At 35.6% G+C, this 23,945-nt stretch overlaps 1 protein-coding gene across 8 annotated transcripts in view; it reads right to left on the minus strand.

The window, feature by feature from the left end:
* SMC6 (structural maintenance of chromosomes 6) overlaps nt 1–23,945 on the minus strand; it is a 105,660-nt gene that overhangs the window by 43,841 nt on the left and 37,874 nt on the right. For all 8 annotated transcript variants that reach the window (XM_053588490.1, XM_053588483.1, XM_053588487.1 and 5 more), the window contains 12 exons: nt 22,690–22,751; nt 19,267–19,347; nt 18,482–18,583; nt 13,697–13,816; nt 13,496–13,594; nt 12,267–12,413; nt 11,916–12,004; nt 11,576–11,740; nt 11,012–11,190; nt 9,613–9,817; nt 2,706–2,820; nt 1,055–1,215 (listed from right to left, as the gene is read on the minus strand). In XM_053588490.1, the coding sequence (XP_053444465.1) occupies nt 1,055–1,215; nt 2,706–2,820; nt 9,613–9,817; nt 11,012–11,190; nt 11,576–11,740; nt 11,916–12,004; nt 12,267–12,413; nt 13,496–13,594; nt 13,697–13,816; nt 18,482–18,583; nt 19,267–19,347; nt 22,690–22,751 (1,525 nt within the window). The remainder of the gene's footprint in view (nt 1–1,054; nt 1,216–2,705; nt 2,821–9,612; nt 9,818–11,011; nt 11,191–11,575; nt 11,741–11,915; nt 12,005–12,266; nt 12,414–13,495; nt 13,595–13,696; nt 13,817–18,481; nt 18,584–19,266; nt 19,348–22,689; nt 22,752–23,945) is intronic.

A 23,945-nucleotide genomic window follows, 5' to 3' on the forward strand; every position in this document is an offset into this window, starting at 1 on the left:
AACAAATGAAACAATAAAATTTGAAAGACATAACTTCAGAAAATTATAGAAAAATATTACTGTATTTTGACAATTCAAAAATATGCCAGTCATCTTTTTAATGAACCACATGGGTTATTATTCTGAGAGCTTACACATCATGTGCACTTGCATAAGGAAAACTGCATTGAGGTAATAAACAAAAGCAAGTGCCACAACATCCAAGTTGCTGGTCATTCAACTTTTTCTGTTGCTAACCAAGAAGGTTTACTCAACTTTCCATTATCCATATGGTTATTTTCCTTTATTCTACTCTCATAATCACACAAAAATGACAAACACTATTTGAAGAAGAAATTTATTTCAACAAAACTCTCATTTCCCTTACACATATAAGCATTTAGAATTATTTTTTGCTCAGTTTTCTTAGCTATTTCTTTTATGTTCTACATTCTTCTACTCCATCAATTCATTACCTTAATAGCTGAGTAAGGGAACTGTGTTTTTTTAGTACCAAAAATTCTTTGTGCGCTCCGGAAATCTCATTAGGTATATTTCTTAGTTTCATTTAAATACTCAATTTGTGTCCTCTAGCAGCTGTTTTCCTAGGCATGGGCTTTAACTGTGTCTAGATCTTCTTTCTAGAATAGTGCAACTCAAAATACCAGTTAGAACACAATAAGGGGCTTGAGCCAGAATGTAAACCAATCCTCTGTACCCTCCCTAGGACAAACTAGCAGAACTAGGCCGTGGGCACAGATACAGCTAATCTACATTGAGTTAAGCTTATCTCCTTGAGGGGAAGTAATGAACAATGTGCAGATCAGCCAGTTGTAAGAATAACATTCTTAGTCCTGAACACTATTGTCAAACTGACAATGAAAAATAACTGACAACCTAGAATTCTACATCCAGCTAAATGATCTTTTAACACCAAGTACTGACTACTTGTAATTCTTCTTATTACAGTAATTAGTGGTAATTACTCTTATTACCACTAAAAGAGTAATAAGAAAGAATATGATCCTCAAGGAAGCAGTGGTAATAACATAGTAAACATAAACTTGATTCCAACCTTATTTCAGAATCCACATCTTTACTTAAGAACTTAGGTCTTGTATTTTCAGATGAATAATAACGTCCTGCAAAAACTTGATCACCATCAGCAGTGAAAGCTTCTCTACAATTTTTGGGTGGCTTTTGGGCCTGCATTACTGCACGAGCTACAGAATTATTCTAAAAAAAAAATACAGGAGAAAATATGCTTTTAACGCTATGAGAAATCATTTCTGATGTACATAATTTCAAAATGTATCATTTTTATATTATATATTATTATCATTATTATATTAATTCAAGTATTTTTACTTAAACATTCAAATGAAATAATTCTATAAATATAAGAATTTCATAAACAACTTTCAAGGTTTAAAGAGTTGAAACCGTTAAGAGTCTTTAAGTAATGCTTCATGACAAGTATACTTTTTTGTTTTTTCTGAGATAGAGTCTCACTTTGTCCTTCAGTAAAGTGCTGTGATGTCATAGCTTACAGCAACCTCAAACTCTTGGGCTCAAGAGCTCAACCTCAAACTCTTTGCCTCAGCCTCCCAAGTACCTGGGACTACAGGCGCCTGCCACAATGCCCGGCAATTTTTAGGGGCAGAGTCTTGCTCTAGCTTCACGCTAGTCTCCAACTCCTGAGCTCAGGGCAATCAGGCAATCCACCTGCCTCAGCTTTCCAGAGTGCTAGGATTACAGGTATGAGCCACCAGGCCTGGCCCCAACAAATGTACTTCTTAAATTCTAGTGTTTTTGTCCATTTAAAATTTTAAAATATTGTAAGTACCTTTTTAGGTGAAAATAATCACTTTGGGCCAGTTCGTATAGATTTTTTTTTTTTTCTAAATGACTTTACACCCTAGAAAAGATATGAGTGAATAGCAAATTCCAACAAAAGACTAGTATACCAAGTTATGCAGGGAGAACATGAACATATTTAAGCCCCAAAGGAAGTAAAAATGGGGCTTCATTATTTTTTTTCAAGTACTCTTCTAAAATATGAGCAAGCCAAACTCACAATTACAATATGAACATACATATATACACATATGGGTTATTGAGACCATTACTTTTCTATTAATTAGAAAAGCAGACTCACTTATGTTTGTTCATTATAAATTTATGACTCACTTATGTTCATTATAAATTTGTTTTGAATCTATTTGTCCCTTCTCAGCAAATTTATGTCAACAGAAGAAACAATATGGTGATCTGGTCTAACTAGTACATAAAAATACATACAAAGATGAAGAGTATTGATTTATTTCAGAAAAGAAATAAAATGAAAAAGAATTTTTAAAATATTAAGCAAAGTACTACATTTAAAAATTGGAATAATAATAATGTATGTATGTAAGGGCAAATAAAAAATGGATTTGGCCACCAATCAAGAGAGAATGAACAAAATAAATTGTATAGTGCCATACACCAAAAGAGTAATATCCATTTGTGAAATTATTTTTCAAAGAATAGCTGAAAGTTATAAAGTTCCCGGGGGCAGAAAATGCAAAAAACCAACCGGCTCTGTATTATCCTACAGATTGTCCTGTGAGGTGCAATGGTGAAACACATCAACAACTCTATGATAAAAGAGGAACAAAAATTTATATGACCATCTTCAGTTTTAAACATTTAAGGAAAATATAGAATATAGGATCTGGTCTTACTTTGATTAGTAGCACTGTCTCTATGCCCCTCATGTCAATTAGGCTATTTGCAACAACTGCATTATCTATTTCCAAAGCTGTCAGAACTGTTGGAAATTCTGGATGATAAGCAGCTCTAGGAGACAGAAATATAGAAAGTTAAACATCAAATGATAAATATACATATGATAATTATAAGTACTAGATATATTTTTCATAAGTGAGTAGATTATAAGATTACATAAGATTTTTTAAAAACAATCTGTAATATAGGCTTACTTATTTACCAAATATTAATATAATACTATGTGCTAGACACTATTCTAAGTGTATCACAAGCATCAGCTCATTTAATCCTTCTAACAACCATGTAAGATAGATACTATTATCTCTCCACTTTCTGCCATATGAAGATGCTTCAGAAAGTTTAATGTGTTCCCCAACTTCATAAAACTAGTTAAGTGGTTAGGTTAGAATTTAAAGCAAGCAGCTGTAGAGCCCAGATTCCTTTTTTGTTTTGAGACACAGTCTCACTCTGTCACCCCAGATAGAGTGCTGTGCCATCATAGCTCACAGCAACCTGAAATTCCTGAGTTTGAGCAATCCTCATACCTCAGCCTCTGGACTATATGAGCCAGCCACAATGCTCAGCTAGTTTTTCTTTTTTTTCTTTTTAATAGAGATGAGGGTCTCACTCTTGCTCAGGCTGGTCTTGAACTCAGGCGATATGTCTCGGCCTTCCTAAGTGCTAAGATTACAGGTGTGAGCCACTGTATCAGATTTTTAATCAATATGCCCAGCTGCCTGCTGTTTTTTTGTTTTGTTTTTTTTTGTGGTATGTTTTTGAGACAGAACATCATCTATTGCCCAGGCAACAGTACTATGGCATCAGCCTAGCTCACAGCAACCTTAAACTCCTGGACTCAACAGATCCTCCCACCTCAGCCTCATGAGTATCTAGGACTATAGATGCCCCCCACAATACCCAGCTAATACTTCTATTTTTAGAGATGGGGGTCTTGGCTCAGGCTGGTCTCGAACTCCTGAGCTCAAGGGATCTTGCCTCAGCCTCCCAGAGTGCAAGGATTTTTCTTTTTTTAGAAACAGAGTCTCACTTTGTCACTCTTGGTAGAGTGCTGTGACATCACAGCTCACAGCAACCTCTAGCTCTTGGGCTTAGGCAATTCTCTTACTCAGCCTTCCAAGTAGCTGGGACTACAGGCACTTGCCACAACGCCTGGCTATTTTTTATTGCAGTTTGGCCAGGGCTGGGTTCGAACCCTCCACCTTCAGTATATCGGGCTGGTGCCCTACTCACCGAGCCACAGGCACCACTCAGAGTGCAAGGATTATAGGTGTGAGCCACAGCACCTGGCCCCAGCTACCTGTCATAATTAATGATTATGATCTTCTTAAGTCTTGTACTGTTATCATGTATAAATATTAAATTATTAAAATACATTTGAAATAGCTAAATAATTCTCCCACTGACGAGACAAGAAAATCTGAAATAAAGTTTATCATCAACACAGAGGAAATACGAGAGAAAAGATACTCTTATGAGTTGCAGTTTGGGCTCTTATTAACAGTGCTCTATTAACAGCACTGAAGAATGGATATGCTAAGAACACAGCTACAAGAGAAATGAAAGGCTAAGGGAAAAAATGATGGTATATTTTCTTAGTTCTAGAATTCCAAAAAAAGTTTTCTTAGTCCTAGAATTCCAAAATAAACAAAATGCCTTTGCATATACTATGTTATACCTAGCCATCCACTAATTCAACATGTATTTACTAGGCACCCACTATCTGCCAGCTGCTATTCAAACAGCAGTGTACAAAACAGACTATATCCTTTCCTCATGGAGCTTACATTATGTTTAATGGGAACACAATGAAGCAAAAGAAAGAATAGGAAAGTACCATATAGTGCTTTTACACACAAAAATGATCAGGAAAGCCTCACTAAAGTGAGCCAGACACCTGAGGAAATGGGATAGTCACATTAAGTATCCAGAAGAAATGCAATTCAAATACAGAAAACAGTGATCACAAAGGCCTCAAGGACATCAGAAAAGCAAGGAGGCCAGAAACCTATGGTGGACTGAGCAGGTCAAGGAGAGAATCTAGAGCAGTGGTTCTCAGCCTGTGGGTCGCAACCCCTTTGGATTGTATTACAAGTTCGTGGCATTAGGACGGTTGAGAACCACTGATCTAGAGGCAGGCCAGGAAAGATGGTTAAAAAAAAAAAAAAGGTCTGGGCGGCGCCTGTGGCTCAAGGAGTAGGGCGCCGGTCCCATATGCTGGAGGTGGTGGGTTCAAACCCAGCCCCAGCCAAAAAAAAAAAGTCATGCAGACCTAGAGGTCATGGTTAGGCCTATGGTAAGGGAAATGAATGGAAAAGGTTTAGGGCACTTTGAGCGGAAGGATGACACCATCTGCTGTTACACTGGCTGCTTACAGTGAGACTTGTGGTGGCAAGGAACCAGAAGCAGAGAGGTCAGCCTATACAATACTCCAGTGAAACATGATGATGGCTTGAACCTGTGTGGTTGCCACGCACAGGTGGTCAGATACTGGACAGAATTTTAAAGCACAGCTGACGGGATATAAGGTAGCAGACAGGTGTCAAAGATGACTGGATGACTGTGGTGTTTGGCCTGAACAACTAAAAAGATCACAGAAAGAGCAGATTTGGGGGTGGAAATCAGGAGTTTGGCTTTTAGACACATTAAGTTTGAAATGACTATTGGTATCTAAGAGGAAAATACATACTGACTTGATACTTTAAAGCAAACTATATACTTAGTTTAACTTCAAGTGGACATGAAAACAAATTTAGAAAGAATAAGGCACAGGTGTTCTAGAAATGTCAAGCAGTCCATGAAACAAAATAGAAAATGAGGAGATAAAGAAAGAGAATGGGAGGTAGGAGATTCTGATGAAAGGGAGACTCTGGCCAGCTTAGTGAGGGCACAGGTTTCTATAGCAGGAAATAAGAACCAGTTCTGAACAGGCACATGCCATCATGAGATGGAGTTGCTATTACTAGTCTGCTCTAAAGTGCCAAATCACAACCATCCCTTTCTTTTACTACTCTTCCCTGGGACTGATTTCATACTGGCTTACATGACAATTATTGGTATGTTGAGAGATACTATAAAATCAGTCTCAGAAAATGAAAGTAGAAAGGAATATTAGCAATGAGATGTCAGTGACAAGAGACAAGGAGCAGATAATATGAAATCAGTTTACCAAACAATGTCCAAGTAGAAAGCCTAACAGAACACAGAGAAGAAAGGAAAAACTGCATATAAAATCTAGGCAAGCGTAACTGGCCTCACTGGTAAGAGGAGTGACAAAACAAAATGATTTTAAGACCCTAATGAAGCGTAAGAGAAACCACTGAATATAAACATGGGATTTCTAAAGCCAAGTAAACAGAAACATACCACAATCAAATTTAAAATATAAAAATAAAATGCTTAAAATTTGGTTTATTTTTAATGTCTCCAAATATAAGAATAATACGTAAAGTGAGCAGTGTTAGTAGACCAAGAACAGAGCTGTGGGACATCCCATAATCAAAGGAGTAGATTAAAAAAAGCCCAGAAAATAGGCTGAGAAACACCTGAAGGGTACAAGATCCAAGAATACAGTGTCACAGTAACAAAAGGAATAGTGTTTCAAGGAAGTCAAGGAAAGTGTATTTAGTAATACCCAAGGCCTAATACAAGATAAACGCACACAAAAAATATACACATATATCCATTAGATCAGCAACAGGGACATAGAAAACACAATGAGCATTTCAGAGAGCAGACAGTAGTGGGTCAAGGAGTGAATGCACAGTCACTGATGCAAAATGAGAGAGGCAAATCAGTGACCTCGCATGGATAAGGGGAAAGAAATCAATGGAATAGGAAAGGTAAGGCTCAGTCAAGAGAGAGTTGAAATAATTTTAAATATGGTTCATGAGTAAGGTAAGAAAGAAAGTACGCAATTCAGGCACAAGTAGCAGAGCCTTAGAAGCCTATGTCCTCTACTGAGATGGGGCAACAAGTGCAAAGGTAAATACAGTTCTGGGTATGTCACAAGATGAGCAGTTCAGTCACTTCTACTTCCTCTGAAAGGCGGAGACAAAGTCATCTTCGTAGGAGAAGAAATTACATTTCCTGAACACCTCCCTGGGAGCTAGGCACTTTCCTAGGTACCTGTGTTGAGATTATCTAATGTAAGCCTCCATGAATAAAATAAGTCCTAAGTATCTGATACATTCTAATGTCCTAATGGTATTTTATTGTTCTTTTCTATATCCAATATTTCTGTTAGCCTTAGAACCACAATTTATACCAAAAAAGTTCTTCATATTCACTAAAGTTGAAAGAATGTCAAACACTTTCAAGACTCTTGCCAACATACAAAAGAATCAGAATCTAACTTCTTCCACTACTCCAACAACACGTGCTTCAGCAATCTACTCTTGAAGTCAAATACAGACTTAGTCATCAGTTTGACTTGTTACATTCAATTCTCAATTCTCTTACCACAACCCTCTCTCCTTCTGGGCTCATCATGCCTGTTGAGTTTGCTCTCTAACTTCATTATGGTGGATCTAAACATTTCCCTTCCAGGGCTCATTTTCTTTGACCTACTGTCTCAACAACTTTCCTTCTCTTCTTCTTTCGTGCTACCCACTCACTCTTAAAAACTTCTGATGGAGTATTACCCTAACAGTACATACATTCCACTCATGTCTATAGGTGAACAAACATTATTATTCATCCTGCAGCCACCATACATTTTTGTGTCTTAAGACTTTGAGTCAGCTTCTCTCATTCTACTCAGCACCTAGGCTAAACCCTTAAATAGGAAAACTCCCAAACTTCCTACCTAACCTCCAAGGCCCCAAGTTCTTGGCACATAAACTCACCTTCTTCCAAGGTACTGACATTATACCACACAAACCTAGCTCACCTTCACACCATGGGACACCGTGTGTCAGGGATAAACTGTCAAGTGACTAGAAACACACTTGCCAACAAGACAGTGCCAGGCATTCTCTCCCTTCGTGGGGGTTCTTGGTGTGGTTCACAGAACAGGCCATCTAGCTTTCTAGGACCATACTTTTTGGTCTTAGAATGATAATTCAGGTTCAAGGAGGAGATTCTTCACAGAAGCCTGTATCTCCCATACAACTTCATAGAAATGGTTTCCATGTTCCTCACAAGGGAACTGCCCAAATGTAAAAGTCACCATAATGGTGCCAACCCCATGTTTAGAGTTCTCTCGTTCAGGCACAACTAACCTGTTAGGGGTTATTTTTACCATAAATGGTGGTGTCTGGCAGCACAATTAAAATTACCCTTTCATTAAGTTTTTGAAACCGGAATCAGAGCTAGAAATTAACATAAGGTCAAATTCTCATGCAGACAGAGAAAACACCTTACCGATAGGTTCCTAATACTTATCTCTAAACTAACAGCTCAAAACCAACAATTATAAAATAAGACTTATACACTTTGATGAATCTATTTTTATAAATTATATTTCTCATAAATTGATAGCATATCCTTAAGCTAATTACTGCAGGCAGAAATCTAGGAAACATCCTAATTCTTTCTTTTCTTACATTAAATTAACAAGTTTTACTGATTTTTGTCATTAAGTATCTGTCAATCTATTCATTCCTATCAAATCTGCAAATGCTGTTTTTTGCAAAATACCTTACAACGTCATGCCTCCATGCGTTTTGCACACAGAATTCTATTTGTCTAGAAGGCAAATCACTTTTTCTGTCATTTGACAAACTCACCAGTTACAAGACTGATCATTTATCATCTCTTCTCTAAAATTTTCCCCACCAAAACACATATGCGATAACTACTCTCTCATTTTAACTACAACCACATCTTGTAATTCAATTTTATCAGTGCCCACAAAAAACGAGACAATTACTGTTTATACACAAATTTATTCAAATATGAGGAACTTAGTTTTATAACTTATTTATTTTTTTTTTTTTTGTAGAGACAGAGTTTCACTGTATCGCCCTCGGGTAGAGTGTCGTGGGGTCACACGGCTCACAGCAACCTCTAACTCTTGGGCTTACACGATTCTCCTGCCTCAGCCTCCCGAGCAGTTGGGACCACAGGCGCCCGCCACAACGCCTGGCTATTTTTTGTTGCAGTTTGGCCGGGGCTGGGTTTGAACCCGCCACCCTCGGCATATGGGGCCGGCGCCCTACTCACTGAGCTACAGGCACCGCCCTTAAAAAGGCAAAAATATGGCCCAGCACGGTGGCTCATGCCTATAATCCTAATATTCTGAAAGGCTGACATAGGAAGGCTGCTTGAGAGCAGGAGTTTGAAGTTACATACGGTGAGCTATGATGATGCTACTGCACTCTAGCTAGGTGACAGAGGAAAAAAAGGTCTCAAAAAGGACAAAAAAAGGGGGGGCAAAAATAGCTTTATGTAAAAAAAAAAGAGAGATGGAAGAGCAAAGAAATTTTAAAATGCAATCTGGGGATACCAGTATTTTTGTTGAATTCCTGAAAAGAAATGTTAAGGTTGTCAAAGAAAACAGTTACAACTCTTCATAGAAGTCTGTGGAGCTGTGAGTAATGAGGGCCAATGTTTTCCTCAGGACCTCCCTGTTAATATGATTAGATCTGCATCATTTCCCTCGTTGGTATAATTCTTACATGCCGTACTAGGATATTTCTGTTTCCCAATTCTGTCAGGACTTCACAGGGGATATCTCTTAGTTATTTATGTTTCTCCAATGCCTAGACAGAAATAGTGGCTTGATAAAATTCTACAAATCAGTAGTAAAGATATGATTAACACTGCAAGAGTTTTAACTCTTTTCAATCTTGCACATGATTAAGCAAAACTAGAAACGGTATTTAATTACTGATTCTTTACCTGTGTCTTACATCATACATCTCATTCCGAAATTCAGAAACTATTATCTGTGGCCGTGAAGTCCCCGGTAAATAAAATCTTTTCATCAGTGCCTGAAGGACTCTTTCATCAGCATGATTATGGCAACAATAGGCTTGTAGAAGTCCTTTCAAGCAAGATTCAATAGCCAAAGCAAGCTCAGGGTCCCGAAGATGAATGCAAGCTCCTAAAACCAAGAGAAAAAGTGTAGAAGGGCTCATAAACACTTATTCACAATAGTAATATAGGGCACCGGCCCCATATGCCGGAGGTGGTGGGTTCAAACCCAGCCCCAGCCAAAAACTGCACAATAGTAATATAACTATCTTTTTATTTTATTTCATAAATGTCTTAAAAATTTTTTTTCACATAAAGTCGTTCAAATAATATTACAGATCTTGTTTTAAGTGAATGGGAAATCTCCATATAACCACTGGATACACTGAAGAGAAAACTCATCAAACCTTGTGAAAAAAAATCGCCCCACTCATCAAACCTTGTGAAAAAAAATCGCCCCACTCTAATGTAAGCCAGCAGCAGCTTTTTAATGGAAGTTTGTATTATTCCAGCCTCTCAATGGTATTTGAAAAATCAAGTCAAACGATTTGCAGATTCTTTATGATGTCCTGTAAAGCTGGTTAATATTGAAATTGGAGATTTAGAGATGAGGGAAAAAAGCCTCATTCACTGAAATGGATCCTGTTGTAAAGGTTCATAAATCATTTAAATGAAGAGACATCATTGTAACAGTTAAATGTAATATCTTACTAACAAGATATATTTATATTTATAGCATCATTTTCACCTAATGATGAACAGAATTAGAGAGAATAATCAAGGAGAAATTGACTAAGAATAGTTTTTAAAATAACATAAATATATGGCAATAATTAAATAACCACAGATTTTACAGCTAGAAGAGAACTTAGAAATCATGTTGTCTGACCTAAATAGAACTATGAAAGTATTTTACAAAGGTTAGAAAAATTCCAGTGAGTGTCCCTGATGCTGGCTTTACCAGTATTAGATTTTCTGATTAATAAATCATGCTCAATTTAGTTTATTCATTTATTCATTCAGGAGAATAAGAACCAGATTATTCAACCCTATCATTTCTTTTCCCCATCCTAAGTTCTCCTTCTTTTGGCTATTTTATGCTTTAAAAATACAAAATAAAAGCTACAAAATTTAATATGACTTTATCACTTTGTTATTTGAAGTAAAATTACTTTATTTTTTAAAATATGTATAACTAAAATTCACATGTAATTATATAGCTCTTTAATAATGGAATTTTAAAACTAAATTCAAAAAGACCCCTTTCTGAATATAAACTTATTTCTAATGTTTATTATAACCGCAATTAAAACATGGCAAATACCTAAAGGGCCTATAGGTTTGTAGGTAAAATGTCCTTGTCTGTAAGCATCATCTATTGCTTCAAGAAGAGCTGGAACCTGGGGACCAAATCTCTTTAGTTGATCAGTTTTACTGTCTTTCAATTCTTTCAGTTGCCTCTGATTATAGCTCAGTATATGCTTCACATCTAATTCTTCCCTCCTGAAAAACAAAAGTAGATAAACAGGACAGATATGTGATATAGTTATACGGTTTTGCTACTCAGCCTTTGCCTATAATATCAGCACACCAATGAATGACCCAGCTACCCTAAAAACTAAAAGTAGAATTCGTTATTTGAACATAATAGTGTTACCAGAGAAAAACAGAAGTCTTCAAAACTCAGCAGGAAAAATTTGACACACAGATAAACTAGGAATCCCAGAAATTGTTCAACTCAGTAAGTATCAAAATTTTTAAAAAGTGATTTTAGAAGATGCCTTATTATCTAGAAACAAATGATTTTTTTTCTTTTTGCATATGAACAGCAAAATTATGTGATGCTCAAGTGATTGAAAAAAGTCATTCTAAGAAGGATGCAACTTACTTAATTCTGGTATATTCTTCTTTGTCCTTTTCCATGGCTTGTTGAAACTGTTCAATGTCTTGATTGACTGAAGTTTCTTGATCCTGTAAGGCCTTTACTCTCTCTTTCAACCAAGATATTTTTTTTTGCCTTTCCAACCGCTCAGGTTCCAAAGATTGATCAGTACTAACAGTAAATAATCCAAAGTGAAAAGTGTTAAATAAAAAACCTAACATTTAAAAATCACGAACCAATGTAATAAAATTCTAATGATAAGACAGAAACTATAATACCCTATTGCACCTGGATTACTTTTTTACAAAAGGAAGTAATCATGAAAACAGCAAAGTAACTATCTTACCTTTTTTTAAGCTCTTCAATTCTTTTACAAAGCTGCTCATCATCTTTTTTTAATGCTTTATATTCATTTAGAGAACGATTATATAAAACCTAACAAAAAGTTAGACATGCTTTAGTAAAATGAAAAGATAAATATCCCAGTCAAGTCCACTTTTGCCAAATCTCCAAGTTAGAGACTGAATATGTGCAGAAATATATTTTTAAAATAAAATATACAAATGGTCATTTGAAGTCTGAAAGCAATACAGATTTCAACCCAGGTATAGAACATTTACTTTTAAAATAGACAGATGAACAGTCCTTATATTTACTACACAGCTTTTAATAATCTAGACTAGAAAATCTCTCTCACCTCAGCTTCATTATAGGCCCTTTTCTTAGCAGTGACTTCTGCTTTCAAGGCCATACATTCTGGAGCGCGTGCGTTTGTCTCTTCACTAATCTTTTCTAGTTTATCTTGAATATCCTTGTACCTTTTTTCTGCTTCATTAAGTCTGACCTTTAAGAAAATAATACTATTGGAATATAGTTTTTCTTTGATAAAGTGAGAACAATTAAAAATAATTACATTTAGTTCATATCCTAGAGAAAAAATTAATTTTATTCAAGATACTAAGTAAACAAACATAATCATATAAAATACTAAAATATAATTTAATTTTAACATTTAGTTATCCAACAAATTTGTTATCCTCTGGGTATACAAAGATATAATAAATTAAGGTAATTAAAAAGAGGCAGATAAGGGTGGCGCCTGTGGCTCAAAGAGGTAGGGCACAGTCCCATATGCCGGAGGTGGCGGGTTCAAACCCAGCCTCAGCCAAAAACCACAACAAAAAAAAAGAGACAGACAAAATTTAGTAGAGAAACAATACAAACTGATGATAGTTTGTATATAATAAAGCTTACATAGGGTATACCTATTTACAATTGTGGTAGAATAAAGAAACCATAGGTCTTCCAGAAAAAACCGAGAATACCTTCAAAAGACAGTAGCATTTGAACTGAGATGTGAAAGATCAATCAAAGTATGTATCAGGAGATAATTTAGGGAAGGGTGCTAGAGACAGATGGAGGAGCATATGCAAAGGTATTAACATCTATTTTAGAAACTGAAAGTTTTGCTGGGCTTAACAGGGTAATAATGGGAAATGAGATGAAGGGGTAGAAGGGCCCTACATTCCATAATGAACAGCTTACAACTTAATTCTCTAAACAAAGTGAAAGAAAAGATGATCAAAAATCCAAGTTACAGCACTCTGGAAGCACTTGGAAGGCAAAATAGAGGGAAAATTAACAGAAAAGACTTCAGTAAACAGTTAATATAATATTACTGCATTCTAGCCTGCGTGATGGAGTGAAATTCTATCTCAAAAAAAAAAAAAAAAAAGAGAGAGAGAAAGAGTTGTTACACAGGCTTTGGAAAAAAGTTAGGTCTCCTTCACCTGAGTAATAAATTGAAATTTAGATACATATATTTGAATGTATGTTGAAACTGCCACTTTGTGGGTCACAAATAGTCTGTCAGCAATTTCTATGATTCGATGTACCAAAGCTCTTTATTTTAAAAACTGTAATTACCTGCTGTTCATCCATTTTCCTGTCAAGCCTAGCAGCACGGTCTTCTCCAATTTTGATATTATCTCTGATTGCATTCAATTGTTTTTCAATTTCATTGACCTAAAGAAGAAATCATACAGCAAATCACTGATAAGATCAACAATATCCAAATATATTCTACATACACAAATATATGTGAACAAGTAATTAAGTGAAAAGTACCACTGCCCAAGCCATTTCATGTTTCAGGTACTCTAAATTAGTCTTCATAGTACTTAAACCAGCAATACTTTGAAAACGTTCTTCTTTCTCCAAACACTGGCGCTTCAGTTCAGTAAGTCGCTTTAATAAAAAAAAAAAAAAAATTATTTCTTATTAACATTAAAAAAAGACACTTTGAAAATATATTTCTTTTGAAAACAATGCCTAAACAAGTATCACATAAGATTTATTAGGAAATGTTAAATAAAAATATTTCTGGTTCTTTGATATACACTTAATAGGTGCAATAATTTTGTTACTTTCTGCACAATAAAAATGTTGGCCATTTCATCAGATGAAGAAAGCAAAGGAATTAAAAGTTCAAGCTCTATCTCAAAAATCCCAAAACTCGCTCTCTCATTTTCCCTCTTTATTCTATATCTAATAAACATAACTGGTGTGTTCTTCCAAAATATAATAGGGAATGGAAGGATCAGAAGGAATGCATTTTCAAAATTCAAACAAGTGATAATTGTTTTTACTTCTGTTTTAATAATAAAATAACCAAACAAATATTAAATATCATGACATTACGACAACTTCTGAAGTGGCTTTGAGGTTTCATGTCCTATATATGCAGACAGGAGCCTCTCTATTCATGCTTATCATATTCAAACAGGGTCTTAACACTATAGATCTTACTTTGTTTCCCTATCCAATTCACTTTCCCATGCACCAGGATTATTTCAACCCAATACTATTTTCCAAACCTCACACACTCTGCTACCTATTCCCTCATTCATTCTCATCTCCAGCTTCAGAGAATTTAGAAGCCATCAGAAAGACTCCCTCCAGCCTCCAACAACCTTATCTATAAATCTAAAAGGAGTTATCTCATCCTTCTGCAACATAACAGAGGTGGCCTCACTATATTTAGGTCTCCCCCATCCCTTACCTATATCTTGGACTCCACCTTTTTCCTTCTCAAAGATCTAAATTCACTGATTTCCCAACCTATATTTTAATCTTTGTTTCCACTTCACTTTCTTTTTTTTTTTTAACTTTTTATTGTTGGGGATTCATTGAGGGTACAATAAGCCAGGTTACACTGATTGCAATTGTTAGGTAAAGTCCCTCTTGCAATCATGTCTTGCCCCCAGAAGGTATGGCACACACCAAGGCCCCACCCCTCTCTCTGCTTTTCCTCCCCCAACCATGACCTTAATTGTCATTAATTGTCCTCATATCAAAATTGAGTACATAGGATTCATGCTTCTCCATTCTTGTGATGCTTTACTAAGAATAATGTCTTCCACTTCCATCCAGGTTAATACGAAGGATGTAAAGTCTCCATTGTTTTTAATGGCTGAATAGTATTTCATGGTATACATATGCCACAGCTTGTTAATCCATTCCTGGGTTGGTGGGCATTTAGGCTGTTTCCACATTTTGGCGATTGTAAATTGAGCTGCAATAAACAGTCTAGTACAAGTGTCCTTATGATAAAAGGATTTTTTCCCTTCTGGGTAGATGCCCAGTAATGGGATTGCAGGATCAAATGGGAGGTCTAGCTTGAGTGCTTTGAGGTTTCTCCTTACTTCCTTCCAGAAAGGTTGTACTAGTTTGCAGTCCCACCAGCAGTGTAAAAGTGTTCCCTTCCTCCACATCCACGCCAGCATCTGCAGTTTTGAGATTTTGTGATGTGGGCCATTCTCACTGGGGTTAGATGGTATCTCAGGGTGGTTTTGATTTGCATTTCTCTAATAGATAGGGATGATGAACATTTTTTCTTAAGTTTGTTAGCCCTTCATCTGTCTTCTTTAGAGAAGGTTCTATTCATGTCTCTTGCCCATTGATATATGGGATTGTTGGCTTTTTTCATGTGGATTAATTTGAGTTCTCTATAGATCCTAGTTATCAAGCTTTGTCTGATTCAAAATATGCAAATATCCTTTCCCATTCTGTAGGTTGTCTCTTTGCTTTGGTTGTTGTCTCCTTGGCTGTACAGAAGCTTTTCAGTTTAATGAAGTCCCATTGGTTTATTTTTGTTGTTGTTGCAATTGCCATGGCAGTTCATCTTTACTGGTTTACCTTCCCAACTTTCAAACAAAACCACTACTACCCATCCCTTGGCACCCACTTCTCCTCTAAAACTCTTCTTCCCTTTCCACCCAATTTTCATGAAAATTATCTCTATATTCTCCATTTCTTCAGTTTTCAATCCCACAAATGTGGCTTCTGTTTTCACCCATCTTGCCCTAGTCACCTATGACTTATGTCACTAAATACAGTGAGTTTTGTCAATTCTTATAGTGGTTGACCACACAGTATATCTCATAGTCCTGACTTCTTGTTGCTTCTCAATTTCTCTCTTCCCTTGGCTTCTTATGCCCCCTGTTACTATTTCTCATGGTTTGGGCTTGTGCTGACTTTTCCTTTTCCCCTCAGCAATCTAAGTTATTCTTACAGCTTAAATACTAATAAAATATTGATGACTCTCAAATGTTTACAAAGGCCACACTTGATTTCCATATTCCTAATTTGTATTTCCAGCTTCCACTTGACATTTCCACTTGGATGCTTTATAAGCATCTTAAAATTGATGTGTGCAAGTGGAATTCATCTTTCTAAAAGAAAGAAAATAGAAAAGAAAAGAAAAAAGAGAAAAAACCTGGCTGCTCTTACCAAGTTTTCTATTTCAACAAACTTACTGTGCTGCTGAGGTTATTAATCTGGAGGTCACTAGGTTACCCTTGCTGCCTCTGTCTTAACTTTATCCCTCCATATTCCCTACAATATCTTTCCAGATCATTTCAAAATTCTTCTCGCCTCTACTACTGCCAATACACTAACTTACACCATCACCATTTCTCTGGACAATGGTAATATCTTCTTTACTGACCTCTCTACGTCTATTCTTTCCTTTCACTGTCTTCTATAGAAGAACAAGAATAATCTATTGAAGATACATAATTAATCAAATCATCCACTTTCATGTCTTCTACTGTCCTTAAAGTTTACAAGGTCCTCCATAATCTGGCCTCTCATCTCTCACTCTTGCGTTCAAATTCACTTTAGCCAATGTAGAATTCCTCCAGTTTTTTTTAAAGGCACCACATGCTTTATTGCCCCTGAGACTTCAACCATGCTATTTCTTAGAATACTTTTCCTTACTCTCACCATCCTTTGCCTGTATTATTCATCATTTGTTTCTCACCTTTGACAGAATTTCCTTAGTAACTTACTCTGTCATTAACTACCCTGCTTCTCACTACCAATACCCTAGGAAGTGCTTTTGCACAAACCCAAATACTCACTATACTCAAATTCTTTACCGCCTATGTTTGCTGCTGAATGGTTAGGTCCATGACCCTACGAATCCTGATATTTATTTGTAGTTTCTAACCTTCACAGAACTATTTCTTAAAGATTTAACTATTCAAACCCAAAGTTTTATTTTGAGACTACAGGGCATTTAATCAATTAGGGAAAGAGTTCTTATAAAGTGCATAAAATATATCCAGAACTCTGCTGTACAATATAGGGATATGTTTCTTAAACTTCGTTACAAAAACATCTTTAATTGTTGAGGACAAAGTATATCATGGAAAAAAATCTGTGTTTAACCCCGAGAGGTCTGAAGCAAACAAATTTCATCAAACTCTTAAAATATTATTTTAAAATAATAAATATAACATAAAAAATGTATGGCTTGTTTGAATATGTAAGTATTTCCTTTCAAGAGGAACTAATAACAGTGATACTCTAAGAAATTGTGCTATATTAATTGTGGGTTTACAGTAGCTCCTTGCACACCATCATATAATCCATGCTTGAAAGGCTGTGGGGAATAAAAATATACTCTGCCTCCATTTTTGAGTTTTCACTAAAGTAGCCATACAATTAGAGACCTAACTTACAATATGCATTCCTCAAAAACCTGAAGTAAAAAGGTCAGTATAACATCTAATGAATTTTATGTCAATCATCAGCACAATTCTATCTCATAAAAGGATAAGCTAAAAAGTTGATGAGAACTCAAATGGTTGCAACAAACTAAAGAATCAGATCTAGAATCATGTAAAATTGATGGGGCTTAATGTACTGGATAAACAGCTATAATGTAAGCCTTATGACTTTGGAGTCACTGATTATCAGAGAAAAGTTTGGATCATCAGAAATATAAAGAAGAAAGGATAAGAACAAAATATACCAGATGTAGAAAGAAATTTAAATAAGTCATGGCTGGTGTGAGTGATTTAAAATTCAAGCAAATTTGCACAGTGCCAAGCTAGTGAGTAACATGGTGCTACCAAGCTAACAGTTGCCTAAGGAATCTTAATATTTCACCAGTGTAATGAAACAGTTATCTCTGTAATTTACAATTACCACTGTAATTATAAATGCATACTATCTTTAATATCAGTATGAGTCTTATTCTTATTATCGCAACATAAGAAATGTTATAGTTTTTAAAACACTTACAGTGAGAATTAGTGATACCTTATTATAGAACCAATTACTCACATATCAAGAGATAAACAGGTAGATGCTGCCCCGTCTTCTAGCTTATTGTCTACTAGAGAAAGTGAGACATGTTCATACCCATTATCACAAAACAAAAATGTAAAGGCTAATAAGTACCCGAATATAAAAAACATACTTCATGTACTTCATGGAATGCTATAAAAATATTATTTTTATCTTTATAGAGAGAAATACATAATTTTACAATACCATTTATCTTGAGTACTACTTCAGGAATTTGGCTGATCTCAAAAAGATTTATAACAACTGTTTACAAACCTCTTCTCCTTGATTTATCTGCTCCTTTGTTCTTTCTTTTGTTTCCATAATGTATGAATAATCTTCCTTCATTTGTTCAAGTTGGGTTGCTTTCATGAAGAACTAAAACAACAAGAAAAACACAATTAGGAGTTTGTAAACTTTTATGGAACTGTAGGAAAAAAAATTTTTGATCTCTAAAAACTTTGAGACCAATTATATAAAAACATAAGCAAATATACGTAACACAAAAGAATACATTTCTGACTCAAATTCACTGAACTGCTAGGCTTACATCTATGTGTTCATTTGTTCATTTACTTAAAACTCCATGAAAGTAAATACCATTTTGAAAGCTCATTTTCACTAATTCTTCCATTCTTTAAGCAAAGATGACTAAAAACATTTCAGGTTTGATCTTAGTGCCTCTGAAATTTTTAAAATAGGAATACCAAAACAAAAGGTTACACATAAACTTTAGCAGCAAATATTTTGGTAGCTTTTACAACTTTAAATAGTTCAATACTTACAAGTTGTTAGGTATGTATAGCCAATTGTTACCTTGTATTTCCTTTAAGATTCAGAATTAAAAGCCAAAAACTCCAAACAAAGATTTACCAAGAAAACTATACTCCCATCTCACGTAACAATTTCCTAATCTAATCTTACAATGTTACTTTACGAAGGTAGCTTTAAAAAATAAAACAAAACAAAACTCAGTCTCTGTCATGTGAGCATGAAATCTGTCTAAATCCATTCCATCCATTCCTTTGGGGTAGATTTATACTTTATTTGGTGCTCCTTACTTTGTATTTGTCTCCCTCATTTTTAGACTGTAGGAATTGTTTGCTCATCTCTTGTGTTAAAACAGAAACTGGATTATCCACCTGAAATAAAGAAAAAATATTTTTGAGTATTTCATTTTCATGTTTAAAGATAAGTAAAACTGAAATGTACATTACAAGCTGCCATAAAGAAGGCTAAGCACTAGCCAAAGTTCATAGAATTTGGGTAAAAGTCAAAGAAAAAATACTAAAAAATTTTAATGCAGGAAATATGCTTCAGAATTTCATTATGCCAAAATAAATACTTTGACCAAAATTCAATATTCTGCACATGAAGGTATAAGAACTCTCTGAAGAAGTATTTTTATTGGAAAGATTTTCACTTCCTCCACCTATTTTCTGGATTATCACTCTTAGACTATTGGCTAATCATGGGCCAATAGAGCAGGAACAGTCCTAGCATGGAAATCAGCTACCCTGGGTTCTTGTCTGGGCTTTATCCCTAACCTCCCACATAGCCTTGAGCAAGTCAGTTACATACAATAGTTTTTCCAAATAAATACAAAAAGTCCAACTCCATTATTTCTAAACAGAGATATGATAACAAGTATTGTTCATTTTTCTTATAGAGGCTCCTCAGATTTCCCATGTGTCTTTTATTTCTTCATGAGGATATTGTAAAACAAATGGAAATAATGAAGTCACCTTTATCTTCTGGAGGTAGAATCATTTTATTGATTGATTGATTGCAGTTTTAACCGGAGTTGAACCCATCACCCCCAGTACATGGGGCCGCTGCCCTACTCCTTGAGCCACAGGTGCCACCTGGTAGAATCATTTTAAACAAGACATTGCTTAAATGAAACTACCTTTGCTAACAAGACTATCAAAGCACACTTGGAAAAGCATAAAAAAGAAAATAACTTGTTTCAAAAGATTCAAGGTCATTATTTAATTATACTTTTGGTACTAATAACAAATCTTATTCACAGGTCATAGATAAATGAAAAAAAAACCTTTAAACACTTCATTTTTACCATTTAAAAATTTTATTTTTCAGGTGGCACCTGTGGCTCAAAGGAGAGGGCACCAGCCCCATATGCTGGAGGTGGTGGATTCGAACCCAGCCCTGGCCAAAAACTGCAAAAAATAAAAATAATAGCTTTATAAAAAAAATTGTTTTTCCAGAAGATTATGGGGATATAAATATCTTGGATACATGAATTGCTTTGGTATAGTTTGAGTCAAAGTTATAAATGTGTCCATCACCTGGATTGTACAATTTTACCATCTATAAAATACAGATTACATCACTTGTTCATATACCAATAGTTAAAACATTCCTTTCAAATAAAATATTGGGCCCTCTCTTCTAAGATAATACAAAACATTTATGCAGTTATAAAAAAATCTTAATGGGAAATATTTCTTATTATATACATAGACCGGACTCCAACTGTCACATAGTTTTTAAAAGTCTCCCTTCACCTCAATTTCACACTGCATCTGACATGTTACAAGGCCTACTATCCAGTAACTTTAATGACAGATCCCTTACTACCAACTTTGGATTAAAAGCTTTGCCAAAGTTTATATCTTTTCTCTCATACCCTTTTTGACTGTTTCTGACATGGGGTTTCTAGTCCCTACATTACTCTTAGAAAAAGCAAGCACAAACAGGTAAACTTCAGAAAAAGAATAAGAAAGGGAGGGACGGGAGACAAACATAATGAAGTTCTTAAAGTTATTAAATATACTCCTCCTTCTTGGTTATTCTAGACCAGCACTGGCCAACAGAAATACAATTCAAGTCATATACACGATTACAAATTTTCCACATTAAAAATATTAAGATTAACAGGTAAAATTCATTTTAATATATTTTTAATCTATTTTCCTAGATATTATCACTTTAACATTTGGAAATCATAATATGAAAAGCAACATGAAAAACTGAGTTATTCGTTTTTATTAAGTCTTCCAAATCTGCTGTGTATTTCACACTACAACACATTTCAATTTGAACTACCCACATTTCAAGTGCTCAATACCTACCTGTAGTTACTGGTTACTGGACAGCAGAGCTTTAGTTCTTAAAAAAGGAGTTATGATAATCTTCAAATATTTCAAGACAGAATAAATGTGCTTTGCATTCCCCAAGAAAGTGGGAGCTTAGAGAAATAGGCTTTATTTAACTTTCCACATAATGAAAACTTTCTAATAAATATAGCTAACCACAGAGGGAGTAAGAAGCTTGAGGCAGAGTTGATTTCTCCATAACCATCCTTTCAAACACCTGCTGTGCTGCAGGAACACTGAGTAGAGAGGTCAAGGACAGAGGGTGTTAACTACAGTGAATACCCTTCAATATTCTCCCAACACCTATGATTCCATCAATTCTAGCTTTTGGCTTTCCTGATTCTAACAAATTATCTAGAATTCAGCATTTTTCCCTGAAATTTATTTGCTGTGTCTGCTTTTCTCCATATTTTAATAATTATTTTTCCTATACTTGTACTATCTGGCATGCAAGGCCACTTGCCACATGTAACTTTTTCTACCTAAGTAAAATTAAATATAAGTTTCTCCATCCTATGTTTCAAGTGGTCAACAACCACATGTGGCTAGCAATTACCCTCCTGGACAGCACATATACAGGACATTTCTACCATCACAGAAAGACATTCTGGATAGCTATGTTCTAGACCAAACTGGGAAAGGGACCCAGACTCCTAATTGTTCTTTTCTTTTTGGTAACTAGGATTACTGTTCTACTTCTGGAACAAGGCAGTATGGCACAGTGCACAGACAACTAGAATGAAACACAGAAGTCTGCACTCCAATCCACCATCTACCAATAACCACACCTAGACAACTGGAAGGATAAATTTATTTTTTCTGGCTCCCTGCTGCTCATCTGCAAAATAAAGGGCCTGATCAGGTGAGCTTTAAAAACAATTCCAGTGCTAATTAATGTTAATAGGACCACATGCCCTATTTCCTATTAATTCAGCCAAACCTTAGCAGAAAAGACACAGGGGTAATCAATAACACCAAAACACATAGAGAGATACTTTATCTTTCTAAAATAAATTTTCTTTCTTCAAGACTTAGCAACTGAGCTTAGAGAATAATGGTGCTATTATGCCTAGGATAACAGGAAGTAAAGAAATTTTACAGCCTTATTAATATAATTTAACACATATCAATATAGAGATGATCTTGACTGAGCTATCAAATGAAAGGTGTCATATTATCTATTGACAATACGTGTTCAATTAGTAAATTTTAAAGAACTTAACTAATAATTATGACACATATTCTCCCTGAGGTCAATTTACTAAATAAAATGAGGCCGTTAATTTTTTCTACACCACAGTTGAAATCACACCAAAAAATCAACCAGTTGCATAAATTAATGTGAAACACAAATTTAGCAATTACCTGGATATTAAAATGATCAAGAATTGCAATTAGTTCTTCTTTCCTAGTAGAAATCACGCTTCCTAGTTATGAGAAACATAAAATAAACAGACTGTTTCTTGAATAATATAAAAAAAAAAAAGGATATTTACACATACATAAATTCCTAATTAGGAATAATTTTTTATTTTCTGGTTCTAACTTCAACTATTTACAGTAGGATGTGCATACATACAGTTGGGACTGTATAGGGGAAGGAACTGGGCCACAGATGACACTCCTGGGCCAAGGGGCAAAAGTGGACAAGCACTAGCATGGCAGTAAAAGGCATGACTGAGGGAAGAGGCAGAAAGGCCAAGTACTTTGGTACTCTGTCATCTGCTACTAAGTCAAGGGCAAATATAAACAGGAAGAGACTGAGCAGGAACACAGAGCCAGCATCTCCCTTTCTCTACAGCCAAGGAGCCAGCTACCAGATGTGAGCTGCTTCATCTCCCTCCTCAGGCTCTGCCATGATAGCACTCCTCAGCCAGGTTCTCTGAAATGAACCAAGTCCACTGGAGCCACCCACCTTATCAAGACAGTCCAAGGCTGGTGGGTAAAGGACCCCTTCTAGCAAAGTTCCAGGCAGGAATTAGGAATAAATAAATATTATTTCATTGCATCTTAAAGAAAGGTACCATTGAACAGGTATAAATCTGAATGAACATAGTACAAGCACATAGGGGAAGAAAAAGTACCCAGATACACATAAGAGGCACATCTTGTTCTATAGCTAAACATCTTGCTCCTCATCTTTCCTTTTTTTTTTTTTTTTTGAGACAGAGTCTCATTCGATTGCGCAGGCATCATCATAGCTCACTGCAACCTCAAACTCTTAGGCTCAAGCAATTCTCCTGCCCTGAACAGAACAGCTGGAGCACGCCACTATGCCTGGTAAATCTTTTCTATTTTTTGTACAGATGGAGTCTCATTCTGGTTCAGGCTGGTCTTGAACTCCTAGCCTCAAGCAATCTTCCCACCTCAACCTCCCAGTGTACTAGGATTATAGGCATGAGGGGCTGCTCCAGGCTCTTCTTTTCAAAAGTTAAATACTTACCTCTTCCTTTATGTCATCATTTTCCACCATTTGCTAAACATCTCCCACACCCTATAGAAACTATATGGATGAAAGAAGGTCTGCAGAACAAAATGGCATAGGCTATTTCAAACTGACCCAAAGTCTGCTAATCATGGTTTTGCTGCTGGAATGTCCTGTGCTAACACAACTATGTATA

Source organism: Nycticebus coucang, chromosome 4 (genome assembly GCF_027406575.1).
Source record: "Nycticebus coucang isolate mNycCou1 chromosome 4, mNycCou1.pri, whole genome shotgun sequence".
Lineage (NCBI taxonomy): Eukaryota > Metazoa > Chordata > Mammalia > Primates > Lorisidae > Nycticebus > Nycticebus coucang.